Source organism: Fusarium subglutinans (genome assembly GCF_013396075.1).
Source record: "Fusarium subglutinans strain NRRL 66333 chromosome Unknown NRRL66333_c0000152, whole genome shotgun sequence".
Lineage (NCBI taxonomy): Eukaryota > Fungi > Ascomycota > Sordariomycetes > Hypocreales > Nectriaceae > Fusarium > Fusarium subglutinans.
Genome location: NW_023502215.1, coordinates 115 through 14212, shown reverse-complemented (window position 1 = coordinate 14212; position 14098 = coordinate 115). Strand labels below are relative to the sequence as shown.

Below are 14098 nucleotides of genomic sequence, written 5' to 3'. Positions count from 1 at the left end.
GTCGAGACTAGAATCCAATAAATGCATTCTTTCCTCCACTAAGAGGTAGACTAATCAACCCGGCCTTCTTCCGAAACATATCCATCCACTGTGGGTTATCCGCCCAGGTCGAATCCCAAGAATTATCAGGGCCGTATATAATCTCGCTCATTTTTCTCTGTATCTGGCGATCTGACGGAACGTGACCTTGTGAGATCTCGGTAGATACATATTGCAACAAGAGCCTCTGTACTTCCTGATGAGAGTGAGGAACCTCTGGTTCTCTCAAGCTTTGCCCAGGGCTCGCTTCATTGTTGCTGAACGGACTCAAGTTGCACGTGTCAATGCGGTGATCTACCCGTGAAGCAGAGAATGGCTCCATGGTCCGTCGCTGATCACCGATCAAGAAGGCGGGCATGTCGTTTTCCACAAGATCCTCAATCTGCTGGTCAAAACCACGGTCACCTTTCCATTCTCTCATATCTGTACCTGCACGAAAGTGTAAAGCAAGATGTTTCTGCCTTTCCGTCCAAGTGCCCAGTTGAGCATCACAGAATCCGCATCTCGATCTGACATCATCTATCGATGATAGCCAGCTCTTCATAGAGTCATTGAAGTTGCAACCCTGATGGAAGAGGCGAAGGTGTTGTCTTAGGTGGTCTTTACGGTGGAACAGTCGTGCGGATTCAGGTTGGGCGGCACAGGCTGAGTAGTTGTGAGTCTCTGGGTGGTCAATCGAGGGATTGGGACATTTGCAGAAGATGCAGTAAGAATCTCCATCTGTCTGTTGTATTATCGGTCCATATCTTGAACATCTACATATAAGTCAGTTAATATTCGTCAGAAATGGCTGGTTTAGACTCACTTCCATTGCTCAAGGGTTAGGTGCATTGTTGTCTCATGTCTTTGCCAATCATGCTTCGTTTTAAAGGCATCCGTGCAAAAAGTGCACTGGTATCTTCGTTTGGTTGTCTCCCTCTCTCTTGCGGTGCTGATATTCTGACGTGTCTGTCTTCTTCTCCGTTTCAGTCGAGATGCCGATGCAATGGACGAAGTTAGTGAGTCTACAGAGCCCACAGAGGAATCTGATGGTGCGCCGTAGTATCCGCTCGACGATAGCCATGAGACATCTTCCGCCAGAGTGTCACTGGATGGGAGGTCCCCAGAAGCCCTGCAATATATGGATTCCAATGTTTCGACTGATGAGCATTGTAACCCTGTCCGGGACGGGCCGCCGTCGGTAACATCGGCTTCTGTATTCATCGTCCCGCAGTCGGGCCCGGGACTACAGCCCAGAGCATCGTCATGATGGTGAAGCCACGAGAGCCAGTCGTCCTCATCATGCAACGTACCGCTTCGTGGTGAGCCTGACGCGCTCATATCTAATTCAAAGTGTATAACGAGAGTTTTGACCAATTCGTGGGGAGGGGATCGGCATATCGGAGGTGGCAACCGACCTTATCGCTGGCGTCGTCACAGGGCGCAAAATTAGCTTACGCCCTTCAACATGACCCACTTCTGAATGTGAAGGGAGCTAGCTACTGGACACGAAGGGTTCCGCCAACAGCCGAGATAGGGCGAATTAAGTTGAGTACTTATTGTACAAGTCATACTGGGTAACAGAAAAGAAGAAGGTGTTTGTTCCCTACGTATTCCTTTCATTCCGCCATGTCTGCTCAAACTCCTACTCGTCACAACGGCACAAACGGCGCTGCAGCCTCCACCAAGGGACAGCTCGATGCATCCAAGCTCAACTTTGACCTGACAACAGCACTGAAAGATATCCCCAAACCTGGATCCGTTGAGCTGTGGGAACAAAATGTCGCGACAGATCACATGGTAACCTGTCGCTGGACAGTACAGAACGGCTGGGATGACCCGGTTATCAAGCCATTCGGCGACTTGACTATTTCGCCTCTTGCATCCTGTCTTCACTATGCCACGCAGTGTTTTGAGGGCATGAAAGTATACCGTGGTTATGATAATCGCGTTAGACTCTTTAGACCAGATCGAAATGCCAGACGTTTGGTTATGAGCGCAGAGAGAGTTTCACTGCCAAGTTTTGATCCCGAGCAGCTTGTTGAGTTGATCAAAGCTTTAGTTCGTGTCGATGGGAGAAGTACGTGCTTCTATGTCGAATATTCCAATTTGGACAGGTTGGCTTATTCTATTGACAGGATGGCTGTCAGAACCCGGCAGCTTTCGGTACATCAGACCAGCATTAATCGGAACCGGCCGCCAACTTGGTATACAGATCCCCAAAGAAGCCATCTTGATGGTCACAATGGTTTGCTGGCCCGACTTCTCCACCGAAGTTCCTCCTGGTGTAAACCCACGATCTGATCTACGCCTTATCACGTCAAGGAATGACACGATCAGAGCGTGGCCCGGCGGGTTTGGCTACGCCAAGGTCGGTGCGAATTACGGCCCTAGCTTCGCGTCTCATTGCGAGGCGCAACAAGCTGGCTACGATCAAGTCTTGTGGCTGCTCGGAGATGAAGGCCTAGTCACCGAAGCTGGGGCTAGTAATTTCTTCGCAGTCGTCCGAGACGAAAAAACATCCAAGCCGGTTCTACTAACGGCTCCATTGACGGATCGAGTCATTCTAGATGGTGTCACTAGAAGGTCTGTTCTGGACTTGGTTCAAAATCGACTTTCCGAGGAGCTCGAGGTCAGAGAAGCGAAATTTACTATAAAGGACGTTGAAGCGGCTTGGAGAAAGGGTCTGCTTCAAGAGGCATTCGTGTCTGGTACTGCTGTAAGTAAGCCCAATCAAACTGTGAGGCAATTGACTTACCTGTTTCAGTTTTTCATCAAAAACGTTTCAACCATTCGGGTTGGTGATTTTAACATCGACTTGCCGCAGAAGCAAGATGATGGCAGTGGATTTGGCCCGCGGATCAAGAGTTGGCTAAAGGATATTATGTTCGGAGGCGAAGATCATGAATGGGGTGTTATTGTTGAATAAGAAGACTGAGCAATAGATATTCTTAGAACAAGTGCATAACTTGTATCACATATGAATCGTGCGGTCGCTTATCATACTATTAACAGACTTGACGTTTTCGCCATTGGGGAGATGATCTCCATTCCGCAAAATCCCTCGTAACTCAGACAATGTGGGGCTGGGAAGGCCTCAAATCCTTAAAGTCTCGCCCTACTCCTTTTTCTCGTGCGTCTCAGGTCAAACCCAAACTAAAACTCCCGACTACTGATGGCCAAGCACGCTCCAGTGACTCTAGGTGTCCTGGGACGATATTATTCGGCCCGGCATACCTTGGGGCAATACCGCTCAGCATGCGTAACGGCAACGTATAACGTATCGCTTCCTAATGACTCACTGCTGCATGAGTTTGAGAATGCACTCGAGCATGCTCTGCAAGCCACCATTCGACAGCATGCAGGTCTACAGTATGGCATTTCCGACGACAAAGAAGCTGGTGTTCCGCTGTTCAAGCAAATCAGCACATTCGACCGCCAGGACATTTTAGAAGTCATTGACAGCCAGTATGTCAAAGCTCACGATCAAGAGGCCACGGATGTAAATGACCATGGTCTATCAAAATCACTTCAAAATGGCCATTCAGAGCTCTGGCCCGAGAATAAGCCAGCATGGAAGGTTGTTGTTATTAAGCACCCTAGCGACTTTATATCTGGTGTTCTCCTTAGGTTGCACATTGCCTTCTTTGCACACCACGCGATCGCCGATGGGTTAAGCGGTGTTGCTTTTCATGCATCATTAATGAACAATCTCAAGCTCGACACACCCACGCCTACACTTTGGCCCCTTGAGCTAAACGAGGTCCAAGATTCTCCGCCGACAATCGAAGAACGCGTGGATTGCCTCTCGTGCAACTACGCTATCTGCACAACTGCAGACAAATCTGATGAACCAGTTTGGGGAGGAGGTCCTATACCTGCGGCGCCGACGGTTGACTACGAGTCTCGCGTTCGAATAGTGACAGTCCCAGCGGCACCATTTTCTAGCCTCCTCAAGAAGTGCAAGCAGGCCAACATCACAGTCACCGGACTTCTCCATGCAATCATCTGCTCCTCGCTAAATAATTCTGTTGAGGAAGGTATTCCCGGATTTCGAGCCGTTACGCCCTTTTCAGCACGACGACATACTGGAGCCTCTGATGGAGACATTGTGAATCACATCTCTTACCTGACGAGTTATGTATCTCGAGAAGAGTTGCAGAAGATCAAAACCTACAAGCAAGGCTCTATCACTGGGGAGGAACGCGTCATAGACCTTGCGCACCAGTTCAGCAACGAAGTAGCAACCAAGGCCAAGGAGTTCCCGCACGGCAGTATGGCTACGAAACTGAGCCAAGTCCGCGATATCATACAAGAATGTCAAAGCCAAGGCGGTACGCAAAGGCGATATACGTATGAACTGTCGAATCTGGGGTTGGTTTCAAGCATATCTCCGCCAGAAGGGAGTGGTATCAAGCTTGACAGATTGATCTTCACACAATGTGGGTTTGTTGCTGGTCCTGCACTGGGGTTCAACTGTGTCAGCACCAGAGGAGGGAATTTCACTATTAGCATTACATGGCAGAGTGGCATTGTTGCAGAATCTGTTGTGGAAAACGTTGTCCAAGAGCTAGAATCACGGCTTGGCAGTTTTTAGTAGCTTCAGAAAGTCCTTAAAGTCATCTCGTTACGCATCCTCTGCTATAACTGCGCAGTCTGACATCTCAATGTAATTCCTAGTAAGGTAGAACGATAAGCACTCCTAAACCAACTGCTTTTCTTCATATTGCCATGCAAGCCCAGCGTGTCTCACGGTATTCCTCATTGCCTGCGGGAAGCTAACTTTGTCGTCTTTGTGGGGCACATAACGTAGACCTACAGCTGCAGGTGGAGAGACTCTGGAGGGCGTATTTTCAGGCGTAAATTGAACGCATCACGCTAAGTCTTGGTGCGAAACGGTCCAGCCGAGGGAGGGCGTGAGCCTGGGCGCAGGATAGACTCGCCGATGTTCGCAGGCGATAAGGCGCATGACTTAAGGCGTAGGGCGGTGCAATTATATGATAAGAGTAAAGTTATGCAAATGCTGCGAGATCACGACGACAGCATGGCAACTGAAACGAGATCGGAACCGTTGAGGGAATGGATCATCCTTATTCCCGACAACAAAGACTCGTTAGAGACGCGGATGAGAGTAAGAGAGTAAGTAATTGCCTCCTTCAAGCCTCTTTAAGATACAAACTTCATTTAGAACGCATATCAAAGATATGCTTCAACATATCGACTCTGGTTTGTTCCAAATGGGCGGGGGCACTTTGGCCGGAGATAGCGTCGACGGAAGCGCCATCATCGCCCGTGCCAAATCCGAAGCCGACGTATTGGCCGTCCTCAAGAACGACGTTTACGCCAGAAGCGGAGTCTGGGATCTAGAAAATATCAAATTCATTCCAGTACGTACATTTATATAATACGAGATTACCATTAACCAAGGCACAGTTTAAATGCGTGTATAGGCGGGAGCATATTGACGGGGCTGTCATGGGCGCTGGATGGAAATTCTAAAGCGGGGTTACTGGCTAGATTAATAATTCAGCGTACTTATATAAGGGCCTGTCCACTAATTCACATCACCTCTCACTAAAACCAACATCCATCCACCAGTCGTCACCAACGATGGAGTCAATTGCTATTATTCAAAAAGACAAAGGCCTCACTCAAGGGACTATTACCCTTCCTCCCCTCAAGGAGCATCAAGTGTATGTCAAGGTTGAATACGCAGCTTTCAATCCAACTGATCGTAAGTTCGCTATCAATTGTTTAAATGTCGTATCGCTGATTGGGCTGAGGGCTGGCTCTTGACGTCAACGCCTTTGGAGATGGCGCAGTACTGGGCTGCGACTTTGCTGGTAAAGTCGTGGACGTCCATTCAACTGTGGCTAAATTGAAGCCTGGCGACAGTATTGCTGGCTTCGTTTGGGGTGGTGAGTGCGCTAAGATCTGCATCTGTTGATGGAAGAGAAGCTCACGTATTGCAGGAGAGATCAAGGGTCTCGGAGCCTACTCGTGAGTTTAGCGCAACATTGATGCGATCTTCAATTGAGCTAATCAGAACTCGCAGGTTGTATACAATCGCTGATGAGCGACTGTCCTTCAAGATACCCGAGAACATTAATCCAGCTGAGGCTTCCTCCGTTCCATTGGCTGCTAACACAGCATGGCTTGCTCTCTTCTCAGACGACTGCCTTGCAATCAGTCCTGAAAAGACAGCTAGTAAAACCCCCCTGTTGATCTGGGGAGGCAATAGTACGTATCCAAGTCATACTGGGTATGTGCATAATACTGAACTATTGATAGCTATCGTCGGCTATTTCGCCATTCAGATTGCGAAACTCTACAACATCGAAGTCGCGACAACCTGCAGCCCTCGAAATTTCGACAAGATGCGACAAGCTGGGGCAACTCATGTCTTTGACTACAATGACGAGGAGGTCGTATCCAAGATCCAATCAGCAGTGCCAAACCTGCAGCATGTGTTTGATACAGTTGGCAACGAAACCTCCTCGGCGACTGCGGCCAGGTCCATTAGTCAAACGACAGGCGTGCTGTGTACCGTCCGCCCAGGCAAGGCAAACACCCAAGACGTTCCATCTCATATCAAAGTCACGGATGTCTTCGTATTTACAGCTTTCCCCACGGAGCATAGCTATCGAGGCAAGGCTCATTGGCCTGTAAGTGTCATCTGTATCTGTTTGCAGGCTATTATCCCAACATCTCAATAGGTGAAAATGAGTGATCACAAACTTAGTGCCGACTTCCATGGTCAGTTAGAGACATTACTCGGAAATGGATCTTTCAAGCCATCCACAGTTCGTCTTATTGGACAGCTCAGCCCGTCTACGGTAGAGAAAGCGATGGATCTCAACCGGCAAGGATCTATCTCGGGTGAAAAACTTGTTTTTGAAGGGTTTTCTTAGATTGAAAGACAACGATGACTATTAATAAAACTGATAACCAGGTGTGACATTTCCCAATCCATGACTTAATATCCTACTGCTATCAATGAGAGATATGTTATCAACCTAAGCCAAGAACCCGCTCTCTTTCCAGTATTTTATATATTTCACAGCAATGTCTGATGTGACAGGACCTTGTGCAGAAAGAGTACTGGAATGTTCCTGTGCCTGGACAGTGTCAAGTATTAAACCACCGCAAGACATGCGCTCGAAGTTAGAATCCAAGAAATCAATAAGCCGTGCAGCTGGGTTCCAGGTATCTGCTGGAAGTGGGGAGTTCCGGACCAGCTTTACCCACCGGCTGAAAGGGATAATGCGCTGAGACGGAATGTCCAGAGCAGCCGCCAATGCTTGTGACATGACCTTCCACGGCTGTCCAACCGGGTTATCGATATGGTAGACGGGATGCGGCTCAGGACGATTGATGTCTCCCAGATATAAGAGATCAACCATGGTATGAGCCACATTATCCACAGGGACCCATTGCACAATGCCGTCAAAATCGGGCCATGCACGGAGAGATTGGGCCGACTTGACGAGGAATGCGAAGTGTTCTATGGGATTCCAAAAGCCACTTGTGCTTGAACCAGCGATCTGTCCTGGACGCACGACCATAGCATGAAATACATCTGGATACTTGTGCAGTGTCTGGTCGAGGATACGCTCGCATACCCATTTCGCTTCACAGTAACCGATTTGAAGCACAGAGTCTAGAGAGACACGCTGCTCTGGAACTCGGGGACCGTTGAAGTGACCGACGACACCAATAGACGACACGAGCTGGAACGTGATACGAGGGGCATCCTTGCGACAAGACATATCGCGTGCAAGGTCCAAGAGGCTCCGGAGAGCCTGGAATTGAGGTTCGAATGCCTTGACAGGACGAGTTCCACTCATTGGCCAAGCGTTGTGTATAATATGTGTCCCGTTCTGTACCAACCATTCATATTCGGATGTGGAGAGGCCTAGGTTGGAGCTCGAGGCATCTACTTCGAGAATACGCAGCTTGGAGCGTTGACCAGAAGTGAGTGTAATACCGCGAGACCTGAAAGCTTCATCCTGTCGTTCTTCAACGGGTGCCCTGCTTCGGCGGTTGATACAGACAACAGTTTCCACATTGTCGTTACTCGCAAGGCTGCTGGCTAGGTGTGAGCCAAGACTACCGGTGGCGCCAGTCAAAAGAACGACAGCCTTCTTGTTCTGGCTAAATATGCTTGGTCGTGCGCCTTGTACCTCATTATGAACCTCAAAGCCATCCGAGTACTTGGCAATATAACCTTCGATTTCCAGTTCTCTCTGCCTTTCTCGCTCCTGTCTTACCGTCTCCTCAACTGCTGCCTTGCTGAAGGTTGATTTGGGTAACCTCTCTCGGGGCTTTCCTGACGCAAGGGCGATAATGACCTTCTGGAAGGAGTTCTCAGGCAATGATCCATCAGTCCAGTCAACATGGCCATAACCAGCGTTGTGAAGATTACGCTCCCATTCTTCAGCGTCGATGATGGCATGCTTGCGGCCATCGTCGAACAGCCACCAGCCCTCGAAGAGACCAAAGATGATGTCAACAAAGGGTACAGCTTCGGTCATCTCAAGGATCATCAAAAAGCCATCCGGGCGCAGTGCACTTCTCAGATTAGAAGCAGAAGTCACTAGATTTCTGGTCGCATGAACAGCGTTGCTTCCAATGATGATGTGTTGACCCTTGAGCTCTTCGGCTGGAGGCGATTCGATGTTGTGAACCGCAAATCTCATGAAGGGATATGATTTGCCAAACTTGCGTCTCGCGTTTGCAACCATAGATCCAGAAATATCTGTAAAGGTATACTCAACGGGGATTTGGAGCTTTGCCAGCATTGGCGCCAAGACGTGGGTTGTCCCTCCAGTTCCAGCACCTACTTCGAGGATCTTCAGTGTCTCGCCAGGCTGACTCTTCCTGAATCTCTCCACCAGGTTCTCTATAACGAGCTTCATATGGTTGTAGTTCATTCGGTTGAAAGTGTGGTCGCAGTACAATGCTTGCACGAGATCACGACCCTCGATAGTTCCAAAAACAAGGCGTAGGCCGTCTGTCTTTCCCTTGAGAACATCGGCCAAGTGAGATCCCGCATAGTAGGTGAGTCTGTTGGCGACCACAAACTCGGGATACTTCGCCAGCTGCTCGTCGAGTATCTGCGAACTTGTTTTGCGAGACGTAGGAACCCCTGTCCGCGTGATCTGTCCGGTTGCGTCGTTGATATTGATGAGGCGGGCATCGTCGGAAAGAAATCTGTAGATGAAGTCCACTAGTTTTGTGTGAGCTGGTGGAAATTGTATGCGTTGAAGGATCTGTCCTGGCTCTGCACTTGTTAAAGAGACACCCAGTTGTTCAAAGGCCTCGACGACAAGGGCGACACAAAGACTACTGGAGCCAGCCAAGACCACACGGTCGATGTTGTCGACTTTGAAGTCTACAAGGTGCTCATCGCAGAGGAGCTTCACCTGAGCAAATGATGCCAACACATCGGACTCTGAAAGCTTCAGATTGCTCGATACCGGATGCGAGTCCATAGAAGATGAATGCTTTGGCGGATTCTGTGCCAGATCGAGCTCGGGGGGTGTAGACAAGCTTGACCCTTTGCTCGATTCAGCCGAGCTACCAGATGACTCGCTGTTTTCATCGGTGCTCGAAGCTGAAGTGCTATCGTAATCGGGGCCATAGAGCGCTTTTGATATGCACACGACAAACTTGCGGAGGCTTGTTGCCTCCATCAACTCATTCTGATCCAAGGTGCACTTGAAGACAACCTGAACCTCACGGGCGACCTCCATACCCATAAGTGAGTCAATACCAAAATCTGCCATTTCGGCATCGAGCGTAATATCACCAGCCTCTATTCCTGCCACATGTGCCACAAGCTTCTTAACGTCCTCCGTGATATCTGGGTTGGTGGCAGCTTTAGGCTTGATTGATGCTCCCTCGGCTTTGGAAATTCCTTCCCCTTGAGTCACATGGCCAGGGGACAGGGGGGGAGTGAGTAGGGGCTCAGCGGGCTGAGAGATAATTTCCGTTGGTGGCTTCAATTTGAGAGCTGACGGATCAGTAGTCAGCCTCGTCAACATACGGCGCATAGAGGCCTTTGCGACTCGCGCATACTGTATACCCAGCATGACCTCACGTAATGCGCCAGTTGAGGCATTGAAGATAAACAAGTCTGATAACCAGAGTTTCTCAGACTGACGAGTATGCCGACCAAATACATGCCAGCTCTCCTGGATCTGATCGGTATCTTGCTCGACGAAAGGAGACCGCATAGACAGCTCACAACCCGTGGCAATGAACATATCAGCCGGATCGCAGTCGGTCATGCAATTCACCCAGATGCCGCCCACTTGGCTAAAGGAGTCGCTGAGAGGTACGTCGAGCCAGGTGTTGCCAGAGGGTTTCTTAACAACGTGCCCTGTGCACTCAATGGAGGTGCCAACAATAGCTTTGACGCCACGATATAGGTCACCGTAGTCGACAACATCAGAAAACGTGCGGTAGATGTTGCGGCCTGTCAAAACGTCAACCCGATCAGCTTGCTGCCCACCCAGACCGAGCTGAAGCATCTTTGTGCAGTTGGTGTGAGTCACTAGTCGATCGAACCGTGAGAACTCCGACTGATAGCTTCTGTCTGAAGGATCTCGAATATGAATCTCAGCTTCAACATGAGTCTCCGCATGAGTACCATCCGATTGTGACTCGTGGCTATAGATCCTCCACTTCCAGTGGGTACCTTGATCACTAAGAGGCTCAAATTTGAGATAGGTAGTAAGTGAAGGGTCAACACAGAGTGGAGAGTGGTTAACCATGTGATGGATGACGGGAAGAAGACCGCTTTCCCTCCAATGTAAATTGATGCTAAACAGTGCCTCGATGGCCATATCAACCATGAGGGTGGCAGGACAGATGGGAGCAGTTTGGGCAATCATATGACCCGATATGAAGCTGTTGAACTTGTCTGAGCTTGTGTTGATACGGAACGTCGGGCTATCCTCGTGGCCGGAAACCAAACTCCACAGACCGTCCGATTTGCTCTGTACTGCTGCATTGCCTTCGGTAGTGGACTCTGGAGGTGCAAGTGCAGCAGCGGCAGCATTTACAGCTTGAAGAGGGGATTTGAGATCAAGCCAGTGCTTAGACCTTTCAAATTGATAGGGCGGCAGTATCATCGTGGTGTATTCGCTGCTCTGAGATGGATGGTGACCCCAGAAAGCAAGGGAAAGCCCCTGGTTCCACAAGGACAAGGTGGCATCCGTGAGATTGTCCAACGCCTTGTCGCTTGTAAGGTTCATTGCTTGAAAGTATTGTGAAGGGAAGTTGTTATGTCCTTCCAAGGCACGGCTCGCCATCATGGTAACACCTGAAGACGATCCCGCTTCGAGAAACACGGCGGCGGGGTAATCGTTTGCCAGCCGCTGTATAGCATGGTTGAAATAAACTGGATTTCTCATATGCTGGGCGACAAAGCTACCATCCGGTTTGGAGTCGATCCTGGTACGGGTTGCTCGCTCCACTTGTATGGTAGCCTCCCTGAACTCTAGTTCTCTACCAATGCTTTCCAACTCCGGGGTCAGATGATCAACCAGGCTCGAATGGAAAGCATTTGTGACATTGAGCCATTTGAACTTGATGGACTGGAAGTTGGCATTTTTTGAGATCACATCAGCGACCCTCTCGATTGCTCTTGTTGGTCCTGCAAGTGTGAAGCTGCGAGGCCCGTTGTGGCATGCTATTTCAGCCGCCTCATCTGGCCCCTTTGCTTGAGCAAGAAGCTGAAGTACCTGGGCCTCCTCGGCTACCACTGCCATCATGGCTCCGTGGTCAACACCCCAATGATCTCTCACTGCTAAGGCACGGCTTCCGACAAGTTTGACGGCGTCTTCTAGCGAAAGGGTACCGGAGACACAAAGAGCTGTTATCTCCCCGAAGCTGTGTCCCGTCAAGGCGACGACCTTTGAGGAAAGACCAGAGTCGAGCCAAGCCATGGCACAAGCATATTGTGAAGCAAAAAGCATCAATTGAAGCTGGACTGTATCTTGGGGAGTACGCATGAATATACCCGGGTATATCGTGCCGAAACCTTGTGATTGCATGCGGGCGTCGCACTGATCGAGGTGATAACGCAATATTGAAATCGCATCATAGACATTTCGGTCAAGGCCCACAAATGTAGATACTTGGCCTCCGAAACAGAGTATGACCGGACGCTGTACGATGGAATTCTCTATTCCTATTCGTGATTCGTCCGTCGAGGCCGCAATCTCGGAAAGCTTTGATACAAGATCAGCTCTGGACTGGCAGCTAAAGGTGAGACGACGCCGTAGATCGGGGTTTGATTGCCGATTGACGCTGTACGCCAAGTCTTTGATGTCAAAATGTGAATTTTGCTCGAGGGTAGATAATAGTTTGTCGCAGAATGACTTGATTGAGCGGCCATCATGGCCAGAAATACGAAACGGCACTGGCTTAGATGACAAGGCTGGATTCTCAACAAGCTGAGTGACAGGAGCTTGTGTCACTACCATGGAAGCATTAGAACCACTGGCGCCGTAATTGTTGATGAGGGCAGCCTTTTGGTCCCCGCTCCAAGGCTGTAAGCTAGTGACAACTTCCATCATGTCGAAAGGCGTCACCTTGATGTGAGAGCTCATCTTGGAGAAGCTAGCCTGGGGAGGAATGTACTTTTCCTGCATCATGAGGATCACTTTGATTAGCGAAACAACGCCCGAAGCACCCTCGGTATGGCCAATGTGCCCCTTGACGGAACCGATGGGCAGTATTGTATCGCGGTTCGATCCACCAATGGCAATGCGAATACTTTCATATTCAGCGGGATCACCAACAGGTGTGCCTGTTCCGTGGGCCTCAACAAGCGAGATGTCGCCCGGTTTGAGACCTGCCTTGGCGATGACATCTTTGAAGAGCTGAGAAAGAGACGGAGAGTTTGGTACAAACAAAGGGGTGCAGTTTTGATTCTGGTACACAGCTGTGCTTGAAATACACCCAAAAACAGGGTTTCCATCCTTCAGAGCATGGCTCAGCCTTTTCAGGAAAACACAGGCGATACCCTCTGCACGGCAGTATCCATCTGCTGCATCATCAAACGGCTTGCACTGTCCACTTGGGCTCAGAAAACTGGCTCCAGCAAGGTTTTGAAACCAGAGAAAGTTGGACATGGTAGCCACACCGCCAGCCAGAGCAGACGAGCATTCACCAGACAGCAGATTCTGGCAGGCTGTATGGATGGCAACCGCAGAGGCTGAGCAAGCTGTGTCAAACGTCATAGACGGGCCTGTCCACCCAAAGTAGTGGGATACCTTTCCTGGAATGAAGCTCTTCAGGTTGCCCGTGGCTGTGAAAGCATTGGCCGAGTGGCATGCAACATGGTGCTCGTAGTCACCAGCACAAGCTCCGAGATAGACCCCAACATGCCTTTTATCCCTATCGCCACTGCTGTCACTCTCGGTGAAATAACCTGACTGCTCGACAGCTTGGTAGGCGGCCTGTAAAAACAAACGCTGCTGGGGGTCCATGGTGGTTGATTCTCGCGGGCTGCGCTTAAAAAACTTGTGATCGAAGGCATCCACGTCTCTGATGAAATTTCCGTACCAATTTCTCGACGGATCCTTTTCTTCCTCACGAAAGAGTGTATCCATCATGAGACGGTCCGGACCAATCAACTCATGTTGCGACTTTCCGGTGCGCAGCATCTGCGAAAACTCTTGCACGTCATCGGCTCCGGCGACTTTAATTGCCATTCCGATCACGGCAATAGGCTCATGTTTGAGAGTCATAGCGGCTGATCTCGCTGCGGCAGCGAAGTCTAACAATGTTGAATTGACAAGTTCAATGACGAGTATTGCTGGCGGGAAGTATGATGATTTGAACCAAAAAAAGAATGCACTGAAGATAAGAGACTCAATTAGGGACTGGTCGAGACAATGTGTGAAGATATAAGGTTATTTCTCGATCTTCGGCTTGTAGTTAGAGAAGGTCAAGGAGTTACAAACCAGTCTTAGTAAACAAGAACAGAAAATCAATCCTTCTAGTAATAGACATTTAGTATTATAATTCTATAAAAATTATTAATCTTTTACGAAAACTACATTAT

The 14098-nt window shown here is 49.4% G+C and overlaps 4 protein-coding genes across 4 annotated transcripts; 3 read left to right on the top strand and 1 right to left on the bottom strand.

Moving 5' to 3' along the window:
• Positions 1–1647: 1647 nt before the first annotated feature.
• Positions 1648–2947, top strand: FSUBG_9634 (branched-chain amino acid aminotransferase; the record flags this gene model as incomplete). Its single annotated transcript, XM_036688168.1, has 3 exons — positions 1648–2098; positions 2157–2737; positions 2786–2947. The coding sequence occupies 3 exons, from the start codon at positions 1648–1650 to the stop codon at positions 2945–2947; spliced, it is 1194 nt and encodes a 397-aa protein (XP_036534844.1).
• A 246-nt stretch (positions 2948–3193) lies between these two features.
• Positions 3194–4615, top strand: FSUBG_9633 (uncharacterized protein; the record flags this gene model as incomplete). The annotated part of the gene is made up of 1 exon (XM_036688167.1): positions 3194–4615. One exon carries the CDS (start codon positions 3194–3196, stop codon positions 4613–4615), a length of 1422 nt encoding a protein of 473 aa, XP_036534843.1.
• Positions 4616–5062: 447 nt separating this feature from the next.
• On the top strand, positions 5063–6929 carry FSUBG_9632 (toxD; the record flags this gene model as incomplete). The annotated part of the gene is made up of 8 exons (XM_036688166.1): positions 5063–5157; positions 5207–5405; positions 5617–5752; positions 5802–5936; positions 5991–6018; positions 6074–6258; positions 6310–6683; positions 6735–6929. 8 exons carry the CDS (start codon positions 5063–5065, stop codon positions 6927–6929), a joined length of 1347 nt encoding a protein of 448 aa, XP_036534842.1.
• A 105-nt stretch (positions 6930–7034) lies between these two features.
• On the bottom strand, positions 7035–13781 carry FSUBG_9631 (polyketide synthase; the record flags this gene model as incomplete). The annotated part of the gene is made up of 1 exon (XM_036688165.1): positions 7035–13781. The coding sequence occupies one exon, from the start codon at positions 13779–13781 to the stop codon at positions 7035–7037; it is 6747 nt and encodes a 2248-aa protein (XP_036534841.1).
• Positions 13782–14098: the final 317 nt, after the last annotated feature.